This window comes from Odocoileus virginianus, chromosome 29 (assembly GCF_023699985.2).
Source record: "Odocoileus virginianus isolate 20LAN1187 ecotype Illinois chromosome 29, Ovbor_1.2, whole genome shotgun sequence".
NCBI classification, from domain to species: domain Eukaryota; kingdom Metazoa; phylum Chordata; class Mammalia; order Artiodactyla; family Cervidae; genus Odocoileus; species Odocoileus virginianus.
In genome coordinates this window covers 482086-507856 of record NC_069702.1, presented here as the reverse complement: position 1 = coordinate 507856, position 25771 = coordinate 482086, and the positions used below count along the sequence as shown (strand labels likewise).

The following is a 25771-nucleotide window of genomic DNA, read 5'->3' as shown; positions in this document are numbered from 1 at the left end:
GGGAAAACTCCGTGAGGGTATCAAATGTCCAGAAATCTTTGAAAAAGTGTGAGTTTATTGAGAAATGAAAAGTGTTGAGTATAAGAAAACATTGTGAGTGTTTCTGGAAAAGTTAATTGCTTTTAGTCTTCCTAGTCATTACTTTATTGTATAAATACCCTATGGGGTAATGAACTATGTAGATCAGTGTTCCTCAAAACATTACTGAAAACCTTTCAGTATGAAAGAGGGATCAAGTAAGTCAAGTAAGTTGGGAAGAAACAGCTTATTCTCTCTGCTACACCACCCATAGCCCAGATTTTAAATACACAATTCACATTAGGATAGCTCAGTAATTTTCAAACTTTTAGATACTTACAGAAGCAGTGTTCTATTGAATTAGCTGTGAGACTTAGAGCTAGTTAATTTGGCATATATACTATTGGACAGTATCATTATCATGTTGCATGTTTATCGTGCATAGTAGTTGGTTTTAGAGATAAAAGACTTGTCTGCAAGATAATTACCAAAGTTTGATTAATATTTAAGGACTCAAGTGCCAAAGACATACCAAAAGCCTTTTGCCTATTAAGAAAGTCAAGCGCCATAAAACCAAAATTGAAAGAGACACATGTATCCCATTGTTCATTGCAGCGCTGTTTACAATAGCTAGAACATGGAAGCAACCTAGATGTCCATCCACAGATGAATGGATAAAGAAGTGTGGTACATATACACAATGGAATATTACTCAGCCATAAAAGGAACACATTTGAATCAGTTCTAATGAGGTGGATGAACCTAGAACCTATTATACAGAGTGAAAAGAGGTCAGAAAGAGAAAGATAAATACTGTATTCTAACAAATATATATGGAATCTGGAAAAATGGTACTGAAGAATTTATTTTCAGGGCAGCAGTGGAGAAACAGACATAGAGAATAGACTTATGGACATGGGGAGAGGGGAGAAGAGGGTGAGAGGTATGGAAAGAGTCACCTGGAAACTTACATTATCATGTGTAAAATAGATAACCAACAGGAATTTGCCGTATGGCTCAGGAAACGCAAACAGGGATCTGTATCAACCTAGAGGGGTGGGATGGGGTGGGATTTTCAAAAGGGCGGGGATATGTGTATACCTATGGCTGATTCATGTTGAGGTTTGACAGAAAACAGCAAAATTCTGTAAAGCAATTATCCTTCAATAAAAATAAATTAATTAAAAAAGAAGAAACTCAAGCGACATAAAAGTCAAGTATTTAACCGACTCCAATTAAATTAGTTAGAAACATGATTCTCTGATAGTTAGATAAGGATTTTTTTACATTTCAATGGCAAATATGTTTGTGAGTTTATTTTCATGAGGGTGAGTCATAAATGAGAGAGGGAAATTGGGACTCTTGGATAGATAAGCTTCAGAATATATGTATTTCTAAATTCCAGTTTTTCTCTAAATTCTAAAATTCTAAATTTAAAATTCTAAAAATTCTAAATTCTCTCTAAATTTCTAAATTCCAGTTGAAGAATGGCACTGGTTTTTGATGATACATATTTCAGGTAAAAATTCAATAAGAAAGCATAATGTAGAAAGTTTAGAAAATCATCCTAAAGAATCTCAATAAAAGAATCAGTTGTAATACAATTGAACATAGTCTGAGACACCTCTCACATTCAGTAAGTTAAATAATTCTATGTGGAATAGGAAGCAAGAAAAGTAGATAGGCTGACAGAAAGGGTCATGCTGTGTATGCTCTTCTAAATTAAATTAATTAAATTTTGTTTATATTAGCACATCAGCACCTTTCCTTAGAACTAATTAATTACAAAAGAATATCTAATTACAAAAGAAATAAAAACCAACTTACAAATCTCAACTGTTTAATATATGTAAATTTTCTAATATTTTGCATATACTTTTTTTTCAATTGTAGGAGAAGCCATTATCTAGATCTCTCCAGAGGGGTGAAGATCTTCAGTTTGACCAGGTATGCCAGTGTGGTTTTTTTTTTTCCTCCTGAAAGGAAAATATTTATCCTAACAGTCTGATCCAAATACATATACACCCAGGATTAAGAAATTTCTATATTTTGTTTAGTGGCCCTATATATCTTCATACACTAGATTCTGTCTGGAGCTGATAGTCTGTTTTATATGAATATATACATATATATTATACACACACACACTAGGAAACCTGGCCAAGGACCAAACGCAGGCTGCTAGCGTGGCAGTGCAGCATGCTAGCCGCTGAGCTGCCGAGGAATTCTTTGGTCGTTTGGTTTTAACAAAACAAACAGAGTGAGTTATGAGCTGTGAACTTTATTGATTTCTGTTTATTAAATATTTTAAAACTTTGCTTTTCATTGGTACTCTCTTTACTATGCCCTTTGAAAAATTTCAGGTTTCCAATTATATCCCTCAATCTTCCCTTATATACAATTTTACATATTTGACCTCTTAACATTTAGTTTTTTTTTTTCCTGTTGGGGCTCTCAGAACCTTTGTATTGAAGCATCTAGCCTGGTTTTCTCCTTTTCCACCCCCTTCTAAAAGCAGAGCCAGAGACAAGGACTTGGTCCTGGAAAGAGACTCGAGGGAGGAGACTTGAGAGAGATGCAGGGAAGAGGAAGAACTGATAGCGATCACTGCTCTGGGCACTGGGGCTTCATTCCATTCTGAGGGCTGTCGAGAATGTTGCCTACACCTGTCTGTCTGAAGAATGGAGGGCTGCAGCATTTATCTGCAGTCTCCGTCTGCAGTCGTTGTGGGTTGTCCTAGGAGGCATTGACTACAGCCTATACTCAAACTTGTAGCTGTGTTTGTGCAAAGATCAAGGGGAGTGCCTATGGACACGAAAGCCAAAGAAGCTTAAAAAGAAAATATACAATGGCCAACCCCCCCACCCCAAAATAACCCCCAAACCAGAAATCTTTGTATAGAATACTAATATCTAAAATGTAGTGGTATTTTTCTAATGTCAGTTCTTTCCTCTTGCTAATAGTGAATATTTGATCAAGTGTTATTTTTACCATAATTGTCTTTGCTCAATAATTATTTCATTATAAACTGATTGTCTGCAAAACTCAATAACTGAGATCAGCTTTCTGTTGCCACCTAGTATTCCTGAGCTACTTTACTCATAATTAGGTATCTAGGAGAGAGAAGTTAATGCTCATGTTAGTCTGCTTGATTAGATAGAGATGACTGGTTAGAATTACTTGGTGGAAGCTTACCAAAATACTGTTTCTGGATCCTGCTCCGGTTCTGCTGACCAAGAGTGGTACTCTGGCACCTGTATTTTACAGTAGCTCCCTAGGTGATTCTGATGCATACACTTAGTAAATAGCTGCTGGTCTAAGAAGAAGCTATAAATAAGAAGGCTTTTGTAAAGGTAACAAGATCACTTCATACAGCCCTTTTCAAATCTTAATGCCATTACAGAAGATACTAAGTACTAGTTATTATTAATGTATTACTAATATTTTAAAGGTAATACAAAGTATTTTAGGTTATTCACATCTTGAATCTATTTAACTAATGATGAATGAATGATCAGAATTTGAAACTTATTAAGCAATATTTTAAGGAAATTTCCATTTCTTTTCTTATGTAAATGAGTAATAAAACTAAATTATCATGCCCAATAGCTTGATTCTTTTTTACAATAAAAGCTATGTGTGAAATAAACTGCTTTTATATATTTATAGTAGCAGATGAAGTTTTATTGTTCCTTCTTTAAATATTAAAAGGGATTTCCTTTAATTGACAGTATTATATTTCATGTTAATGAAATATAAAATTTCAAAATGCTTAAATAAAATTAGAATCTTGTTTTTATTTTAATTCTCTATATTAGAAACTATTCACCTGTCAGGTTATGATAAGTTATAAATCATAAGTGCATGATTAAAGGAAGACAGATTATAAAAAGAAGAATGCACAATCAACCTGTTTCACTCTTTGTTACAGGAAAAATATAAAAGATTAGGAAAAATAAATGTTTAATTCCTAGAGGTAGCCATATATCTTTATTAACTGACACTTCCTACGGTTGTGGAACTGAATGAGACCTTGAGTATTCCCGAAGCCTGTAGTTTTTTTAGTTAAGTCAAACAAAGTGAAGCGTGTTTTACTGTATGCTAATTTTAAAATATTAATTTTATGAGCAATGGTTTGAATCAGATACAGAGTTTCTTATGAAGAGAGTATGTTTTTTCTCTGGATCCTCAAGATGAAAAGTGACCTCAGGGGTGACTAATGGTTGCTGGTGTGCCTCTTACCACCTCTACGGGCAAGCTGGGTTCATTCATGAAATGAATCTGATAAAACTAACCTACAATTCAGATAGTTTAAGGGATGCCTCAGATTGAGTGGCAGGCATCCGTCCCACTCCATTTATTTTTATGCTGTCCATTTATATATTCTAAGCTTGAAAAGCATGTATATAACACATTTCTAATGTGTTTATTTGTGAGTATCACAAATTGTGTGATTATAATTCTCTGTTCCATGTTATAGCAACAGAAAATAAAGTGGAGCTTTTCCCATAGTTCTAACGTGGTATGGTCTTCTCTGTCTCTGCATCTCTTTATCCCTGCTAGTGGTAACATTTTAGAATATTTCATTGGCATGAGTAGAGAGGAAAGGAAGTAGATGTAGTTGTTTCATTTTGTGTGTAACAGTTCACCTAGAGGTGTCATGAGTATAATCAGGGATGTTACCGACAGTCATACACGTGTAGGATATGGAGGCAGGAAAAGGGTGGAAAGCCAGTGAACTAAACTGCATGGATTTGGGTAAATTTTAATAGTCAGTGAAATGTAACTCACTATACTTTATTACTTGGCTAGACTCCCAGCCCTTATTTTTATTTTGAAACACATTTAGTGGTCTTGAATTACTATGTTTCATGTTAGTTTATTCTAGAAATGTTGCTCATTTCTAAGTGACTGGAGTAGAGTTAGAAGCTGGCGCTTTGATGTATTTATTTCATCTTTGGCGACATCTTGTGTTTTCAGTTGATAAGCTCTATGAGCTCAGTAGCAGAGCACTGTCTCCCTTCCTTACTCCGCACCTTGTTTGACTGGTACAAACGCCAGAACGGAACTGAAGATGAATCTTATGAATATAGGCCTCGGTCTAGCACAAAATCTAAGGGGTAAGTGGTGCATTTTTTTACTTTCCTGTCTAGGCTTGAAGTACTTCCAATGAAGGGGCTACAGTGTTACCAGCTGACGATTGTTATTGTTTGGTTACTTTTGTTACAAACGGGTAACTGAGGGAAAAGATGGTTCACAACGGGTAACTGAGGGAAAAGATGGTTCACACTTGAACTGTCAATTAGGTGAAGGTGTCCGTGAAAGTAGGTGCTGCCCTACCGGAGCCCCTACTGGAGCTAGTCTTGCTGAAATGCATTTCAGGAGAGCTGTCTTAGTAGTGCAGTGAGGAGCTTTAACAGTCATCGACAAAGTTAAAAAAATACTCAAAGAAAGCCCTGTTCATGTGGTTTGTGAAGGGAAACAATTGTGATATTGAAAGACTGCTCAAACCTTATATTCTTACAGTTGAGACTCTTCGTGGAGTTAAATCCTTGAACTTGTCTTTTCTTTCTTCAAATTTCCCAGGGAGATCACAGATTTAAGTTAAAACATCTGTTTGTGTTCAGATGATGGCCCATGGTTTACAGTTAGACTTCAGCAGATGCCACTTGTGATTTTCCAACTTAGATTTGTGAAAAGATGACCTGGCACTGTATTTTCATGTTTTTCTTCCTCTTGTTCTTTTATTTTTTATTTTAAAATATGGTTTTATTTATTTAAAAATGTCCATTTGTATGTTTAATTTTTATTTTTTTTAAATTATGAACATGTGATAACACATTTACAGGAGACTTGGAAAATACAGAACAAGGTTACCTATCATTCCGTTATATATTACAATAATTTTTTGAAGTAGATAAGATTTTTAATTGGAGTTTCAATATCAAACTAAAAATTAGCAGAATGAATATACAGAGAAGTAGAAGGATATAGTAGGCATAAAAAGCTCTGTGAATCTAGTCAACATAATTAAGATTTATACAATTTTCACACAACAGTAGGGGATAACTTCCATTCAATTTTTTGGCCGTGCCACTTGGCAATGTGGGATCGTAGTTCCCGTGGTCCAGGAATTGAACTCATACCCCCCTGCACTGGAAGCACAGAGTCCTAACCACTGAACCACCAAAAAGTCCCTCTAATTCTTTTAGATTAGGTTTAATTTCTGACAGATGTAATACTGAGATTTGCATGTAAGTTCCTAATGTACAAAATGAGAACACAAGAAATGCAATATATACGTTGGGTGATTACAAAAACTTTTAACAGTTGCCATGAAACACCATATGTACTAGGAATTCAGTAAATAACATGAAATACTAACCAAGAGCTCTTTTCATAATGCAATCCTGATTTGTGTTTCTTGTTCCAGGGATGAACAGCAACGTGAAAGAGACTATCTTCTTGAAAGGAGAGACTTAGCAGTAGATTTCATTTTTTGTCTAGTTTTAGTTGAAGTTCTAAAGCAGGTAAGCTCTTCCGTTTCTGCAGTCGGTATTTCTTATTTTTCGCTGATTTTCTTTCATGTTTCAGTTACATAATTTAGGATGTTACATGTAAAATTCTGGCTCACAGAGACACAATTCCTGTAATGTAATTGTGTGCCTTTCAATTGCCTGAGGATTGCATGTCATGTACCTGTCTCTCTCCCCATTCTTTCTACTTTTGTTTGCCATCTAAGACATGAAATCATGTTAGTGAAATGGAGCTGAATAGAAACTGTGTTAAATATGGGCTTTTACACAAAAATAAACTCAAAATGGATTAAAGATCTAAATATAAGACCAGAAACTATAAAACTCCTAGAGGAGAACATAGGCAAAACACTCTCCGACGTAAATCACAGCAGGATCCTCTATGACCCACCTCCCAGAATATTGGAAATAAAAGTGAAACTTAAAAGCTTTTGCACAACAAAGGAAACTATAAACAAGGTGAAAAGACAGCCTTCAGAATGGGAGAAAATAATAGCAAATGAAGAAACAGACAAAGGATTAATCTCAAAAATATACAAGCAACTCCTGCAGCTCAATTCCAGAAAAATAAATGACCCAATCAAAAAATGGGCCAAAGATCTAAACAGACATTTCTCCAAAGAAGACATACAGATAGCTAACAAACACATGAAAAGATGCTCAACATCACTCATTATCAGAGAAATGCAAATCAAAACCACAATGAGGTACCATTATACGCCAGTCAGGATGGCTGCTATCCAAAAGTCTACAAGCAATAAATGCTGGAGAGGGTGTGGAGAAAAGGGAACCCTCTTACACTGTTGGTGGGAATGCAAACTAGTACAGCCGCTATGGAGAACAGTGTGGAGATTCCTTAAAAAACTGGAAATAGAACTGCCATATGACCCAGCAGTCCCATTTCTGGGCATACACACCGAGGAAACCAGATCTGAAAGAGAGAAGTGTATCCCAACGTTCATCGCAGCACTGTTTATAATAGCCAGGACATGGAAGCAACCTAGATGCCCATCAGCAGATGAATGGATAAGAAAGCTGTGGTACATATATACCATGGAATATTACTCAGCCATTAAAAAGAATTCATTTGAATCAGTGCTAATGAGATGGATGAAACTGGAGCCCATTATACAGAGTGAAGTAAGCCAGAAAGATAAAGACCAATACAGTATACTAATGCATATATATGGAATTTAAAAAGATGGTAACGATAACCCTATATGCAAAACAGAAAGAGAGACACAGATGTACAGAACAGACTTTTGGACTCTGTGGGAGAAGGTGAGGGTGGGATGTTCAGAGAGAACAGCATTGAAACAAGTATACTATCAAGGGTGAAACAGATCTCCAGCCCAGGTTGGATGCATGAGACAAGTGCTCAGGGCTGGTGCACTGGGAAGACCCAGAGGGATGGGGTGGGGAGGGAGGCGGGAGGGGGGGATCGGGATGGGGAACACATGTAAATCCATGGCTGATTCATGTCAATGTATTGCAAAAACCATTACAGTATTGTAAAGTAATTAGCCTCCAACTAATAAAAATAAATGAAAAAAAAATGGGCTTTTAACTGTCACTATAGGCTGCCTGTCGTTTACCTACTTCAGTTCCTTTTTGCCTCCACTTTTAAAGAAATTCTCTTCCTAGCCCTCAAGCCTGCATTTCAACATGTAATAATTGTGCAGTGATTGTTGAGCAGTGGGGGTGATCTCAACTGTCAAGTGCAAATGATTTTCAGGATAATGAATTATTTATGTTCGTTCATTCAATGGGGTTCCCTGGTGGCTCAGTTGGTAAAGAATCCGCCTGCAATGCAGGAGACCCCGGTTCGATTCCTGGGTTGGGAAGATCCGCTGGAGAAGGGATAGGCTGCCCACTCCAGGGTTCTTGGGTTTCCCTGGTGGCTCAGCTGGTAAAGAGTCCACCTGCAATGTGGGAGACCTGGGTTTGATCCCTGGGTTGGGAAGATCCCCTGGAGAAGGGAAAGGCTACCCACTGTAGTACTCTGGCCTGGAGAATTCCATGGACTACAGTCCACGGGGTTGCCAAGAGATGGACATGACTTTCTCTTTCACTTTCATTCATTCAATAAGTGTTAGAATGACTGCTCTTGATTGGCGCTGTTCTAAGTACTGCTCTCCTGAGCTCACCGTCTCAGTGACAGAGACAGTGAAGATACAAATGTGTAACTTAGTGTCAGCTATCATGTCATACATGCTTTCACTATTCACGATCAGCACAAGTACAAGTGCCTGTACAGATGTGAAAGTATGTTTTCCATAGTTTGTAGTCTTTAAAAACGTATACAACATTCAAGGATGATCCATGTATTTCCAGCCATGCATACTGTAACGTTTTGGAAACAGAAAAAATCAGGTCACCTAAAGAAAAAAAATCATATTTTGCATATGATATGTTTGGACAGGGAGATGTATGTGAAAAAATATTGAAATCTGAATATCTGAAACCCACAGATAAAAATAAATTTTTCTTATTTTTTATTTTGTTTAAAATAAAAGTTTAATGACTTTGAATATGTGAAATAGATAAACACATTAATCAAAGGTAAAATCACTTTAATTTATACCTTTCATAAAGATTTATTTAGTCAATGTGAGAAAGAAGTTTCCTCTGAAAGTTGTGCTTTCTGAAAGCCAGATTTGCTTTCTTGTGATCTCTCAGTTTAGCTGGATCCTAGGGCTGAAGTCAGTAGAGATATAGGAGGAGCTGAGGGTCAGAAGTATGATACCATGAACAGACTTGGGCTTTGCGTTCAAGATTACATGCATATTAAGTCATTTTAGTTGTGTCCGACTCTTTGTGACCCCGTGGACCGTAGCCCGCCAGCTCTTCTGTGCATGGGATTCCCCAGGCAAGAATACTGGAGTGGGTTGTCATGCACTCCTCCAGGGGATCTTCCCAAGCCAGGGATCGAACCCAAGTCTCTTATGTCTCCTGGATTGGGAGGCATGTTCTTTACTGCTAGCTCCACCTGGGAAGCCTCATCAAGGCTGATCTCATGCTAAATGTAGATCTTGTGAGGAGTTTAGTCATCAGTATTTGCATTTCTTAGTTAAATGATAGAGGAATTTCTTCTCCCAGCAAAAGAAGTTGCAGACTCCATGCACTGACTTTCAGGCCGCTCCGTGACCCGGCTCTCGGATGCCTTTTCTCCTTTGCTTGCTGTAATGGTCTCCGACTTAGCAGCTGGCCTCTCTTCTCTTATGAAAGTTACCTGTACTGGCACTGCCTTCAGAACCTCAGTGCACAGACAAACCCTTGGAAGGTTTCCTTTCTCCCCTTACCCTTCCTTCTCAACTGTCCTTTTACCCTTCCCCATTGTCTTTGTCTTGATCTTCCTTTGCCTCTTGTTCCTTTAAAAAATCTAATAGTCCAGATAACTCTTCTAGTAGGAAAAAAAAAAATCGACGTCTATAAACCTAAGACAATCCTTTCACGCCCATTTTTCGAGTCCTTTGCACAAAATCCTTTCATATCCATGGTTCGCATGGACTCAAAGTGTTAAAAGGGGAAATACAGTGGCTCTCATAGCTCATCCTTGTTTTTGGTTCTTTTATCATACTCTTCTAACCTACAGTTCCTTTTCTACTTAATATTTCTTTTTTTTAATTTAGTTTTTAATTGGAGTATAATTTCTTTACAGTGTTATGTTATTTTCTTTTGTACAACAGCATTTATACCCTTTTTCTCTTTTACCATTATCCTCATATTTTCATTCAAATGCACTCATCAAAGAAATATATGCCAAAATAAAATATATACCAAAAGCATCAGTTCAGTTCAGTCACTCAGTCACGTCTAACTCTTTGCGACCCCATGGACTGCAGCGCTCCAGGCTTCCCTGTCCATCACCACCAACTCCCGGAGCTTGTTCAAACTCATGGCCATTGTGTCAGTGATACCATCCAACCATCTTGTCCTCTGTGGACCCCTTCTCCTGCGTTCAGTCTTTGCCAGATGGCATCAGGGTCTTTTCCAATGAATCAGTTCTTTGCATCAGGTTCAGCATTAGTCCTTCCAATGAACATTTAGGACTCATTTCCTTTAGGATGAACTGGTTGGATCTCCTTGCAGTCCAAGGGACTCTCAAGAGTCTTCTCCAACACTAGTTCAAAAGCATCAACTCTTTGGTGCTCAGCTTTCTTCTTTATGGTCCAACTCTCACATCCATACACGACTACTGGAAAAGCCATACCTTTGACTAGACGGAACTTTGTTGACAAAGTAATGTCTCTGCTTTTTAATATGCCGTCTAGGTTTGTCATAGCTGTCCTCCCAGGGAGCAAGTCTCTTTTTGATGTTCGTTATTTAAAATCCTATATAGGTTTTCTCTTTCCCGGTAAAAGGCAAGTCTTTTTAGCTTCTTCAAAATAACTGCAACTACAGAAAATGAAGTAAAAATCAATAGAACTTTCTGAACTATCATGACAAACGAACCCAATTTTTTTCCATGTCAAAATGATGTAGGGTTTAATAGATGCAGAGAGTAATCAATGGTAGTATATTTTGAATTTAATACGATTGTTACCTTTGTCTCACATAATATACATGTATTAAAATGTGATTCAGTTTTATTTTGATGATGGATGGCTCCAAGGGTAACCTAGAGTGTAATGAAATACCGATACATGGTTGGGTCAGTCTTAAAAGGGGAGTTCATATTGGTTGTGGATTAGTGCTTGATCTCATATATTACAGATTATTTGTTTCTTTATTAATTTGTCATGTCCTTATCACACGTTATGATGTGTCATAATCATATATTTAGAACTCTTCACAATACACAAAGAGCTCTGTGTCCCTTATACCACCTGATCATTCTGATAAACTTGGGAATGTTTTTTAATCCCAGCTGTGTCATTTACTTGCTGTGTAACTTGGACAAATTATTACTCACTGATTTCTTTCCTCCTCTATAAAAGAATCATGAGAATTAAATATAATAATTAGATATGATAATATGAACATGGGAAGTGTCTAATAAATGCTATCTGTTTTTATCTTATGGATAAATGTTCTTAGTTACAATGATTTGTTAAAGATTATAAAGCTTTTTCTCTTTTTAAATAAAACTATTCTTATTGGTAAAATCAGTGATATAAAATTAGGTGAAATGGCCAGCATCTTATAAAATTAAAGTTTAAATCATAAGTTAGACAAAGGATTGAGGTTATGTAAATGTAATGGGAAGAAATCTGGTTAAATCAGGGTGATTTAAAACACTGGGAACAAAATTAAATCAAGATGATAAAGGACTAATTTTATTTTTTCAGGAAAGTCAGAAGAATAATTTTAGGGTCATGGCTGACTACAAATGTTAGAATGTTAGTACCAGAGGCTTTAGAATCCTTAATAAAAAGCATATTTAAACAGCACCATAGCATTTAGAATGTTTGAGGTAATTTTTTTTTTCATATTGAATTTTAGCCATACATTTGTTCTTTGAAACAGACAAGATTAGGAAACCAGGCCTATGAGCCACTTCAAGTTTTTGGCTTAGTCTTGTCCTTATTATGAAGCATCAGAAGGTGGAGAGGTAGATCCTTAGGATTTTCAGATTTGACATTGCCATTTTAGATGTTAATGAGCAGCCCTGAATGTTATGATGTTATTTGTGATCTTGCTGAGTCATGGGTTTATTCACTCTCTTTTTCATTGAGGACTGGTTATTTACATAATGAACGAAACTTGCTGACTCTCAGGTATAAGTACCTTATCTGGTTTTGTGGTTTTCCACTTTAACGATGTGTTAAAAGCATTTAAGGAATAGCTTTGGAATAAAACTTGAGTATTCTTTACAGTCTACTTGATATATCCTTCTTGAATGTTCAAGTAGAATTTGAGCTGCTTCTAGTCATGCAAATGACAAGATTTGAAAAATTCTTGATATTACAGATGAGACTATTAATTACTCCATGAAGTAGAACTTTTTTCTATAAACTGAAATAGGATTCCACCCCACCCCCCCTTTTTGGAGATTCAGCTTGGGAATTTTTGTTGTTTTTGTTATTGTAAGTAAGGGGGGTAAGTAGGAATTTCAAGAATGTCTGAGCATTCTAATAGTGTCCATTCTTAGAGAGTGTGCTTTTTTTCTTCTAAAAATTAAAACTGAGATAATGTTTCTTCTCTCATTTCTATTTCTCTGTCTCTTTTCTAGCTACAATATGATAAAACTGAAAGCTTTTTTCCTTATTTGTTCCATTTATTAAATGTATTTTCATAGATCAGAAGCTGGGCACACAGTATATTTTAGAGAAGTATGCTCCAACTTAAATGTCAGTCCTCTCATCTGCAAAACAGGGGACAAATACTACCATGTAAGGTTGCTATAAGTGTCATCAATAATATGTAAAATGCCTGGCAAAAACTCAGCACACAGACACTTGAAAAGTGTTGGTAGTTCAGTATTAAGGTAGTAATAGAGAGCACACAACATGGCTAAATAGTGTCCCTAGCTTTCATTGTTAGACTTGTGGCATAATTGGAGCCAGTAAAGACTACAGAGGAGAAAGTATGGGTATAAGTTAGCTTGTGTTTCATATCTCTGGCCCAGAGCACACCAGACATCCCTGTGAGGAAGTCATTATGGTAAAACCACAACACAGCACAGTGAGTGGGGCACAGAAAATTTTATTCATATCAAATATAGTGTCGAATTATTGCAAGGTCACTGATGTGTCTGGGGCCAGCCTGTGTGATTAGCGCTGTGAGCGCCACAGGAAGTTCTGGGAGTCAGGCTGCTTGATCCATATACAGCCTATTCCCGAATAAAGGTTGGCATCACCTAGTGGTAGATATCTACTTTGTTTTAACCATTGATGGGTTAATCAGAGGGCTTACTGGGACTTAATGGCAGAAAATGAAGAAGAACTAAAGAACCTCTTGAGGGTGAAAGAGGATAGTGAAAAAACTGGTTTAAAACTCACCATTCAGGAAACAAAGATCATGGCATCCAGTCCCATCACTTCATGGCAAATAGAAAGGGAAAAGTGGAAACAGTGACAATTTTTTTTTTTCTTGGACCACAAAATCACTGCAGACAATGACTGCAGCCATTAAATTAAAAGACACTTGCTCCTTGGAAGGAAAGCTATGACCAACCTAGACAGCATATTAAAAAGCAGAGCCATCACTTTGTTGACAAAGGTCCATATAGTCAAAGCTGTGGTTTTTCCAGTAATCATGTACACATGTGAGAGCTGGACCATAAAGAAGGCTGATTGAGGAAGAATTGATGCTTTTGAACTGTGGTGTTGGAGAAGACTCTTGAGATTCCCAAGGAGATCAAACCAATCAAAAGGAAATCAACCCTGGATATTCATTAGAAAGACCAAAGCTGAAGCTGAAGCTCCAAAACTTTGGCCACCTGATGTGAAGAGCTGACTCATTAGAAAAGACCCTGATGCTGGGAAAGACTGACGGCAAAAGGAGACGAGGGCGGCAGATGATAAGATGGTTAGATAGCATCATCAACTTAATGGACATGAATCTGAGCAAACTCCGAAGATAGTGCAGGACAGGGAAGCCTAGCATGCTGCAGTCCATGGGTTCGCAATGAGTCAGAGATGACTTAGTAACTGAACAACGACAACTGGGACGTAGAGGACAGTAGCAGGGACTTCAGTAACCTTAGTTACCTTCGGGCATATTTTGTTTGGCCCAGTCTGGGGAAGATCAGGCTAGGAGAAAGCATCTGCCTCCCTGCTTCCTAATGAACTCTGGATTACTGCCATTTTTTCCTACGAGGCCTTGTCCTCAGTGTCTCCATCCTATGTTCTAGTTCCCTCATCTGCCCTACCTTCCTTGGAGGTAAGAATTTTGTCCTAGTCTTTTTTAGAGAAGGATAGAAAAAGTTCAAGGGCAAGAATCAATCTCCTATTATAATGCATTCTCTCAGTTTTTTATCTCTGGTCTGGTAATTATGGGTTCTAATCTATTATCTGCAATTTTCACTGGTAAAAAAGTGGAAACTTCCTCCAGGTTATATAACTAGTGAATAGAAAAGCTCAGCTTTTCATCATTAGAGTGATAAAAAGTGTAGAAAGACATCTTTTATCACTCTAATGAAGAAAATATTTTTACAATATTTATAATGATTTGATTATGATTTATTTATAATAAGTTGAGCAGCTTGGTGTGAATTTAAGGGACCGTTTTGGAGTTACTGGTTTTAGTTTCTTGTTTTGCTATTGACTGGGGGATTTTTGCAGAAGCAAACTCCTGTGGTCTGCAGTTTGATTATGTAAGTGAGTATTAGCATGTCTCTGGTCAATAAGTTGTTAACATGAGATGAATAGTGTAACCCTAAGAAGAGGTACTCAAGATACCACATAAAACATTGCCGTGCCAAGATCATACTCAATGGCCCAGCTAATACTCCAAAATTCCTGTGTCAGTGAGGTGTGATTATTAACATTATGCTTCTATAATGGTGGGATGTGTCTGCCTGTAAAAGATTGGAAAGCTTCTTATAATTAGGCAGTCAGTCATAAAATTCCTACTTAAAGTAACCCTAATTGCAAGAGGAATTTTGGGTTTATACTTTCAGTTTACCAATGGGAGAGAAAGGCTAAGACTGTTATGGAGGCTGAGCTCTCTGACTTTACTATGTAGAATAAATTAAGTCCTAGTCTGTTATTATCATGGGCTAGCAGCAGTGATAAAGAACCCGTCTGCCAATGCAGGTTAGATGTAAGAGAGGCTCATTCAGTCCCTGGGTTGGGAAGATCCCCTGGAGGAGGGCATCACAACCCACTCCAGTATTCTTACCTGGAGAATCCCATGGACAGAGGAGCCCGGCGGCACCAGTCTATAGGTTCGCACAGTCAGACACGATTGAAGCAACTTAGCATGCAGTCATGCACAGTTAATAGCATGGCATTTAAAAATCTCAGCTTCTACAAACTGATGCATAAACTTCATTTCTTTCTTGTAAGGTCAGGTTATTTTTAAAAGGTCATCTGAGACCTTGAAAGATTTTGTTCACAGCTGGTTACTCAGCCCTTATATGATGGATAGTATGGGGGTGTCCCTCAGAGTACATTTTCTTCTAATTGAATTTCAGGTTCAGGCTTTTAGGACAGTACCCATGTCTAGGAAATTTCAGATGAACGTTCTTTCTGATTTCTTCTGGTCAGCAGTAAATACTGAGCCACTTGGCCAGGCTGTGGCTGTTGCTGTAGGTCCTGGAGTCAGGGTTCACCACGGGCCTTTAAGGGCCGTGTCAGCTGTGTGCCTGCCTCTGCTTGAGGCACCGTCTCACACATCCTGGTCCTGCAGGATGAGTGGAGAGAGTGACACCGACATACACACACCAGCATGCCTGGAATAGGTAGCCAGTGGGAACTGCTGTGTAGCGCAGGGAATGGAGCGTGGTGCCCTGCCGACTTGGAGGGGCAGGGTGTTGGGAGAGTGGGAGGACTGCTCAAGACCAAGTGAAAGTGTTAGTCGCTCAGTTGTATCCAAATTTTGTGACCCCATGGACTACAGCTACCAGGCTCCTCTGTCCATGGAATTCTCCAGGCAAGAATAGTGGGGTGGATTGCCATTCCCTTTTCCAGAGGATCTTTCTGATCCAGGGATCAAACCGAGGTCCCCTGCATTGCAGGCAGATTCATTACCATCTGAGCCAGTAGGAAGAGGACATATGTATGCATATAACTGATTCACTTTGTTGTACAGTGGAAGCTAACACAACATTGTAAAGCAATTATATTCCAATAAAAAATAAATTAAAAAAAAATCCCAGGGCTCTCCTTCCTGTGGTGTGAGTTTGGTCACTTTCTCATTAAAGTGAGTAAATGTAAACTAATAGTTCCTTATTGGATCTCTTGCCCCTCGTTGTAATTTAATTATCTTTATTCTTATCTAATGTCTGTCTTGTATTCACCACTTTTGAACTAGTTCCTGATCATTATTAAGGCTGAAATTCAGCCTCCTCCTGATAAGTTCCTGGTTAGTCTTTGTAAGAAATAAATTATCTTCATTTTAAATATAAATCTCTTCTTCATCTAATCCCTGAGAAGCATTGTGATCATCTCTGAGCAGTTATAATCCTTTTTATTATCCCCGGTCTAGTTTGTAACTTTCTTGGTTGTATTTAACATGTTTATTACAATTTCATCTTATTGGTGAGGTGTTTTATAAACTATATTGTTAAAAATTTTAGGGCTTCCCCAGTAGCTCAGCTGGTAAAATTTTAAGCAAATGTAAAGAATTCCTATGCGTTTGGTTTTAGTTGGACCCTGAGATGCACAGATTGGATAAATCATAACCCTGGTTCAAGACACACTTTTGTCGTTGATCTCTGCATGACTGCCCGTGTTTTTGTTTATTTACAGTGTAACGTTGCTTATGAGCCTACCACCTAAGACTGAGAACTTGACTATTACCTAAAATTTTAATCCTAATTATGTAAAGCTCCTATTCCACTCCCTGGCTACTTCCTTACTATCATACTGATTTTATGTTAATTATTCCCTTAACTCTTAAAGAATGTTTTCATGTATGTCTAAATAATATATTAAAGTTTTCTTATTTTTGAACTTTCTAAAAAGTTGTATTATACTTTTCTTTCCTCTGGGACTTACTTTTTTCATTCAATATTATGTTACTAAGATTAACGTATGACGTATATAGCTAAACATCCTTAGTTTAGTAACTGGGACCTACAGATTAAACTGACAGAAGTAAGCTTAGTAGAAGAAAAGGTTACTTAACATCTCAAGGCCTTCACAGAAAAGAAGGAAGACTCCAAGAATGGTTGAACCTGAGAACGTGTTTTAGCAAAGAACAGTACATTGTGGAGAAGTGACAAGACAAGGGAAAGAGTTTGGGCTGCTAGAGATGGTAAATGGTGGGAAGGTGAATACATGGGGGAGACCGATGGAAAATAAGGACTATTCAGTGAGGCTTCTTTGTGCAGCTCCATCTCTGTGCATAGTTTGTGTTGCTGGTGACAGCGGTTTGTCCTCTCCTTGGTTAGGGAAAAGGAAGAGAGGAGGCTGCTTTTAGGGAGGAAGGAGGAGCAGAGTGCTTTTCCCTCATCTGTTCTTTCTCTGTTGCCTTCAGCTTAAAACAGTCCTTATGCCCAGGTGCCACGTTTTGTGGTGGCACAGTGCGGCCTTCACTAGATTGCAGGCTATGGAAAAAATTCATTTAAAGTTTGACCATCTGTGTTTGTGAGTCCTCATTCGTTTACCTTATTTCTACAATTTGGTGTTGTCAGACTTAGTTTTTTTCCCATCAAGTAAGGGTAAAATGATACCTTGTGTATTTTCTTTCTTTATAGTTCAACTGTCACATCCATACATGACTCCTGGAAAAACCATAGCCTTGATTAAACGGACCTTTATTGGCAAAGTAATGTCTCTGCTTTTTAATAAACTGTCTAGTTTGGTCATAACTTTTCTTCCAAGGAGCAAGTGTCTTTTAATTTCATGGCTGCAGTCACCATCTGCAGTGATTTTGGAGCCCCCCAAAATGAAGTCTGTCACTCTTTTCATTGTTTCCCCATCTATTTGCCATGAAGTGATGGGACTGGATGCCATGATCTTAGTTTTCTGTATGTTGAGTTTTAAGCCAACTTTTCCCCTCTCCTCTTTCACTTTCATCAAGAGGCTTTTTAGTTCTTCGCTTTCTCCTGTAAGGTGGTGTCATCTATATATCTCAGGTTATTGATATTTCTCCCAGCAATCTTGATTCCAGCTTGTGCTTCATCCAGCCCTGCATTTCTCATGATGTACTCTGCATATAAGTTAAATAAGCAGGGTGACAATATACAGCCTTGACGTACTCCTTTCCCGATTTGGAACCAGTCTGTTGTTCCATGTCCAGTTCTAAGTGTTGCTTCTTGACCTGCATACAGATTTCTCAGGAGGCAGGTCAGGTGATCTGGTATTCCTGTCTCTTTAAGAATTTTCCACAGTTTGTTGTGAAGAATTGATGCTTTTAAAGTGTGGTGTTGGAGAAGACTCTTTGAGAGTCCCTTGGACTGTAAGGAGATCCAACCAGTCCATCCTAAAGGAAATCAGTCCTGAATATTTATTGGAAAGACTGACGCTGAAGCTGAAACTCCACCACTTTGGCCACCTGATGCAAAGAACTAACTCACTTGAAAAGACCCTGATGCTGGGGAAGATTGAATGTGGGAGGAGAAGGGGACGACAGAGGATGAGATGGTTGGATGGCATCACTGACTCAATGGACATGAGTTTGAGTAAACTCTGGGAGTTGGTGATGGACAGGGAGGCCTGGCGTGCTGCAGTCCATAGGGTCGCAAAGAGTTGGACATGACTGAGGGACTGAACTGAACTGTGTATTTTCATTCTTATTACTGATGAAAGCAAGCATCTTTTCTTATGTTTATTTTCTTAAGAGTAACAAAAGGCAAAATCAGAAAATTGTAAAACTTTCCTGAAAGCCTTTAAAGAAGTGGGAAGATATTTCATGCAAATGTATAAGAATATAGTTACCCCAAATTGATCTGTAACAGACAAATTTTGTGGAACTAGAAAAGATGGCTCTAAATTGAATAGGAAAGAACAATAGCCAAGCTGTCTCAGAAGAAAAATAGGGACGCCTTGCAGTACCAGACATCAGAGCCTATTAGTAAGCTCTTATAATTAAGAAAGAATGATTTTAGTATAGATGTGAATTAATTGATAGAATAGAGAGATCAGAAACAGACCCCCGCATATAAAGAGTTAACTAGAATCTCTATAAATGATGACTTGGATAATCTTTAACTCATCAGTTCCTCCTTTTGAACTCTTTCCCATGGAACTATAAAAGTAAATAATGCCAAATACATAAGATGTTTATTGTATAACATCATATATATTGAAAACCTGGAATGAAATGTTGATTAATAGGGAGCTCATTAAATAAATTATAATATACACAGTTTTATATGGATGCTAAATAGTGTAAGGAGTGCTTAGTACTGACAGGGAAAGATGCATCTTTCCATTAAGTAAAAATAAGGTGTGTGGGTGGGTGAGTGTAGGAAAAAACCTGCAAGTAGATATATACCAGTAGTGATTACGTATGTGGGAAGGGGCAGGGATTTTACTTTCTGGTTTTAATGTTTTGATGTGTCTTCCATATTAGGAACTAACATGTAATTTTTAAAGAACTAAATAAAACAAACATTTAAATGATAAATTTCTAATACTAGTAAAACCATAACTAATTTTAAATTGTTTGAAGTTGGAGTTTCTTTTGGATACTATTATGGTAGAATATCAGACTATGTGGAATATGGACCTGGCTCAATCAAAGCTTCCTTTCCTATAGGTGTCACAGAGAGTTACCCAGGAGTGCATTTTTAAGTTTCTGATAGAGAAAATAGTACAACAATGACTGTTTTCATCTGCATAGTCTGTAGTTTAAGGGTTTGTGGCTATGAAGCTAATATTCTTGAATTTAGAACTTGTTGAAGTAGATGTTGAGGGTTTCCCTAGTGGTTCAGTTGTGCAGGAGACATGGGTTCGATCCCTGAGTCGGGACGATCCCCTGGAGGATGGCATGGCAATCCACTCTAGTATTCTTGCCTAGAAAGTCCTATAGACAAAGGAGCCTGGTGGGCTGTAGTCTACCAGGTCACAAAGAGTCGGACGTGACTTAGCAACTAAACAACAACAAAGTAGGCGTTCAACTAAATTCTTAGAGAAAAACAATAACATTTCTTAGAAATGAGGAAGATTGACAGTAGTAGATTATATCGTGAAAGTTAAAATTGGTTATTAATTTGGTTAGTTGAAATGATGAGAATACTCATAAAAGACTTATAACCTATTTGGCACACAATTGATTTTCTCTTTTTTTTAGATTCCTGTTCATCCCGTGCCTGACCCCTTAGTTCATGAAGTTCTAAACTTAGCTTTTAAGCACTTTAAACATAAGGAAGGGTAAGTAAGGAATTTATGGCATTGTTACTTTTATCTGCAGTCTAGACTTAGACTGTTAATTTGAATTTTCCTCAATTATTTGTTACTGGAGTTCAAAGTAGTTATGCCTTTATGTTTTTTAATCCACACAAGATGCTTATGGAAAGGATTTTGTAAAAATAATTCTTAAAACCATTGATTGAATTTTTAAGAATCAGTTTAAATTTCCTGGCAAATTAAAATGTAGAGATAGGAGAAAATTCATGTGTTTTTTATCATTCTGCAAGTGAGTCTTCAGAGAAAACTTATATAACACCCTGATAAGGAATTTTCAGATTTATTACAAAAGAGTGTTTGTAGAAAAATCTAATGAAATAATGTGTTTGTTCTTTTTGTTGCTTTAGATATTCAGGAACCAACACTGGGAATGTGCATATTATTGCAGATTTATATGCAGAAGTGATAGGCGTTCTTGCCCAATCAAAGTAAGTTTCATAAATCACTGATCTTGATTTGTTTTAGAATGCCTCATTACTAACTGACAGAATAGACACTAACTAGTTTAGGTCTGTTATTTCTGTTTTCCATAGAATTTTGTGACGTTGGATTCACTTTTTATTATTTTGCTACTGTGTTTTTAGAGGATTTTTAAGTGACAACCATACTTCAGTTCTACAAATTGTTTTCATTTATTTGGTGTTTTCCATAAAACCTGAATTAAGGAAGTCAGAAATTGCCAAAAATTGTCAGATCATTACCTTATTCCCTGTGTTTCACAGTTCTGTGAGAAGTATTTTTCAAACTCTTGTCAAAGCTAATAATTACTTTTAGTGGTTTCTGGTTGATTGCTTTTATTTCTTAGAGAGAGCAGTGCAGTGTCTTCCTTCTAACTATCTTAATTTGTTTTAATACTGAACAGAGTTTTGAATAGATAGAAGACATACCAAAAAGGGATGATAAGATATACTAGAGTACTCCATAAAAAGGGTTATTCATTAGGAGTTACATGCATCGATTGTATTGAACCATAATTATCGTAAACACTAAAAAGGGTGCTTGTCTTTCGTATCTTGTGCTTATTCTAAAGACTGTGGAAGATTTTGAATTGCCTTTGTTCCTACTTGGAAATCTATAAGGCAGAAAGGATCATTTTCGATTTTCTTGGGTGCTATTTAAAGAGTCAGTCTTTGGCCCTGAAATCATCATGTAACAACCTTTTAAATTCTAAAGGAGCCAACGCAATTATTGTTAACTTTTAGTAGTTTAGATTTTAATACTAAGTAATGTATTTTATTTAGTATTTACTATCTTTTAATTTGGGCTTCCCAGGTAGCGCTAGTGGTAAAGAACCTGCCTGCCAATTCAGGAGACTCAAGAGATGTGCGTTCAATCCCTGAGTCAGGAATATCCCCTGGAGGAGGACATGGCAACCCACTCCAGTATTCTTGCCTGGAGAATCCCATAGACAGAGGAGCCTGGTGGGCTGCAGTCCTTAAGATCACATAGAGTAGGACACAACTGAAGTGACTTAGTATGCAAACATTTTTTAATTTAGTAATTTTTTTTTTATCCTTTGTAATTTACCAGAGACTCTTGTATACCCAATGCTATAGAACTTGGAATATAGTTGGAGTATTTGAAATGACTTAGACAATAGTATTTTAATATTGCACTTATATTTAACCAACAATGAATCCCTGTCTCAGGAATATAGCTACTAAAAGATGAGCAATGATATATTTCTTTTTATGGCCCTATAGTTCATGATAGTTTGATTTTTATTGAAAATGACTTTCTATCAGGAATATAGGTTAGAAATGCTAAATAATACATGAGCAAGTTGGATCCAGAAGAACCCTACATCATAGCTAAGTTAAATCTAGGATTGTGTGGATAGTAAATAAAAATATTTATAGTAAAGGATAGTAAATATAAGGTGAATATATGAAATGTTGTTCAGTCTCATTGGTCTTGGAGTAGGAAATGGCAATCCACTCCAGTATTCTTGCCTGGAAAATTCCATGGACAGAGGAGCCTGGCAGCTACAGTCCATTGGGTCACAAACAGTTGGACATGACTGAACAGTTGAGGACACTCGCTGGTCTAGTTGTTAGAGAAATGCCACTCAGAGCAGTAATGAGATGTTTTCCACCCTCACATATAGTGAACATTTGAAAAGACGTGGACAGATCTGCATTTGGTTGGGCTGATGGCACCACCATTTGAGAGGAAAGGTGGTGAGGTGGGGAAGGGGTGAGGAGGAAGAGAAAGGCTGGGGGTATTTTAGAATCTTGTCTATGCATTTCCTTTGATTATAGTGACTAATAATTATTATGAGAAGTTTAATAACAGAAAAAATCTTTAGATTCTAATACTATTGCAATGGAAGGAATTTTATTCACTTAATATTTTCTTTATAAAATGCAAAAGAATACTTTCATGGAAAATGGTGTTGTATTCTCCAAGACTGAAATGGAAATAGATAAGTTATACTTCATATCTTGTGTCCATATTTCATTACTATGTAATTGATATCTATATTTATTAATATTAATATGTAATCAGTGACCATTGGGTAGTATGCTTTGTCATTTTAACTTTCAAGGACTAGTTTCCCCAAGTAACATTAACAGTAAACTCTTTACTTAATAAGCAATCTGTTTATTGTATTTTTCATAATATATAGTATATGTTTCATAATATACAGAGGGTAAATGAAGTATTATTGATTAACAAACTATCAGATATCCTTTTGCAATGTAAACAAAGAAAAACTTAGTAGCCGTAACAACTGGGGTCATTTGAATCCAAGACGGTGTTCAGTGTTTTGAAAACATTGTGATTCTCTAGCTTATTCGCATTGTGAGACCAGCGCCCCCCGTTCTTCAGTTTCTTTACAGTGTAAGAGGATAATAATTTTTAGTGATAATTAGTAGTCTACAGTTGATTGGTTTATCTCATTAAACAAATGTATAGCTTCAGTCTACCCTCCTTGTCACTCAGATTGCAGACTTCTTTAAAAAGGAACCTTAAAATTTAGAGACACTCTCTGATTTACATATGGATGTTTTATGGGTAGGTTATTAGATCTTATTTTTATGATGATTATTAATTGTAGTAATGTTGTATTGATGGTACTATAGCAATAAGAAATTATAATTCTACAAGAAAAATTTCTAATTCTAATTTCTTATTAGAAATTCTTATTAAATTTCTTATTAGAAATTAGAATTTCTCCCTAAGGCATTTTTGACTTGAAAAACTAAGTGAATAGCAAATTTAGAACAACAAATAATTTTGTTTTCATCTATATGTTTTTCTGGTAGTTTTGATGAGGGCAGAGAAAGGAGATGGTGTTTAGGTAAAACACATTCTGATTTCAACCTTAAATATCATGTGAGACATGAGTGTTTAAGTCATATCAAATTATGTATCCATGTATTTTAAAGGTTTCAGGCTGTGAGGAAGAAGTTTGTGACAGAATTAAAAGAACTGCGGCAAAAGGAACAAAGTCCACATGTGGTACAAAGCGTCATCAGCTTAATAATGGGAATGAAATTTTTCCGAGTGAAAATGTATCCTGTAGAAGATTTTGAAGCATCATTTCAGTTCATGCAGGTGACCTACCCTTTTCAACTGCAGTGATTGGAATTAGCCTAACAGTAGTTGTTTTCTCTTTTAATGACTTTTTTAAAAGAAACAAAATAAATATGAATTAATGATAGTTATTAATTCCTTATTCCAAGTGTTAAATTGTCAGAAGTGTGAATTAAATTTCTTTTTAAATTTGAGCATGATTTTGAACTTTTCTGATAAAATTGTAGAATGTTTAAGAAATTATTGTGATATTAACATTTCTTTAATCTTCTTCCTTTGTTAATCTGTCTTTTTCCCCCTCTCAAGGAATGTGCTCAGTATTTCTTAGAAGTAAAAGATAAAGATATAAAACATGCACTTGCTGGTTTATTTGTGGAGATTCTTATCCCTGTAGCTGCTGTAAGTCCATTTTTATTTTTATGTTGTATTTAAAAGTCTTTGTTCACTGAAGAGTTACCACATGATACATTCTTACTTTCTTGTAATCTCATAGACAATAAAGTGGAAACTTTGAATGTTATTTGGGTGTAGGGAAATCTTTATTAGACAAATAGCAGAAGAACATTGATCAGTCTTTTAATTAAAAGAACAAGCCCAGACCCTTAAGATTTAGAGACCATTAACAGGCAGTGTTTTTGCAACCTCGAAATAATGCTTATCTCGAGTAGCTCCGTGTAACACACTGCACTTAACGGCATTCGCTCCTCACAGGGTGGCTGCCATTTTAATGCTTCTGAAGAATTTAAAAGTACTGTGGCGTGTATCCTAGATTTCACAGGACTGTCTCACTTTTAAATGTTCATTTCTGTAGTTTCCATAACATTCATCATATCTGTCAAAATATGTATCCTAAGTTATTTAGAAAATATGATTATTATAAATACGATCATGGTAACTTCTAGGGAAACAGATTTATGAAAGCTTCTCTTGGTCTAAATTCATTTATTTCTCAAAATTAATTTGTAGTTACTACTAACATGTGTGTATGTGTATTAGTCCCTCAGTTGTGTCCGACTCTTTGTGACCCCATGGATTATATAGTGCATGGAATTCTCCAGGCCAGAACACTGGAGTGGGTAGCCTTTCCCTTCTCCAGGCAGTCTTCCTGACCCAGGGATTGGACCCAGGTCTCCCACATTGCAGGCAGATTTACCATCTGCGCCATCAGGGAAGCCCATACACTAGTAACATAATGTGAAATGGGATTTAGGGATTTTAGAATACTTAGACACGCTAGAATGTTTTTGCTTCCTATGTGGGTTTTTGTGTGTGTGTGTGGTACGTGATAATGCTATTTACTTTCAATTTACTATGTACTGCTGTGTGAATGATAATTCTTTATATTTATACACATACACATATTTCATTTTAAAAAAACTTAATGGAGGTAAAATTGACTTAAACTATACATATTTAAAGTGTACACAATTGGACATATGTATACATCTGTAAAACCTTTACCACAGTGAAGATAGTGTACATTTCTACCATACTCCAAAAGTGTCTTCACGCTCCTTTTTAATCCCTACTACCACTCACCCCACATTTTTCTCAGATCTAACCAATGATCTTTCTATTCCTGTACTTAGTTTTGGGTTTACTAGAATTTTATACTAATGGAATCTTACACTACAGACTCTTTTCTGGTTTCTTTTGCTCTGCATAATTATTTTGAGTTCAAGCTACGTTACAGAATGTATCAGCAATTTATTC

General features: G+C 36.6%; 1 protein-coding gene across 10 annotated transcripts in view; it reads left to right on the top strand.

The window, feature by feature from the left end:
* The window catches only part of FRYL (FRY like transcription coactivator), a 297672-nt gene that overhangs the window by 167678 nt on the left and 104223 nt on the right, over positions 1-25771 (top strand). For all 10 annotated transcript variants that reach the window (XM_070458031.1, XM_070458033.1, XM_020879792.2 and 7 more), the window contains 7 exons: positions 1912-1965; positions 4999-5138; positions 6452-6548; positions 20403-20482; positions 20866-20946; positions 23911-24079; positions 24365-24457. In XM_070458031.1, the coding sequence (XP_070314132.1) occupies positions 1912-1965; positions 4999-5138; positions 6452-6548; positions 20403-20482; positions 20866-20946; positions 23911-24079; positions 24365-24457 (714 nt within the window). The remainder of the gene's footprint in view (positions 1-1911; positions 1966-4998; positions 5139-6451; positions 6549-20402; positions 20483-20865; positions 20947-23910; positions 24080-24364; positions 24458-25771) is intronic.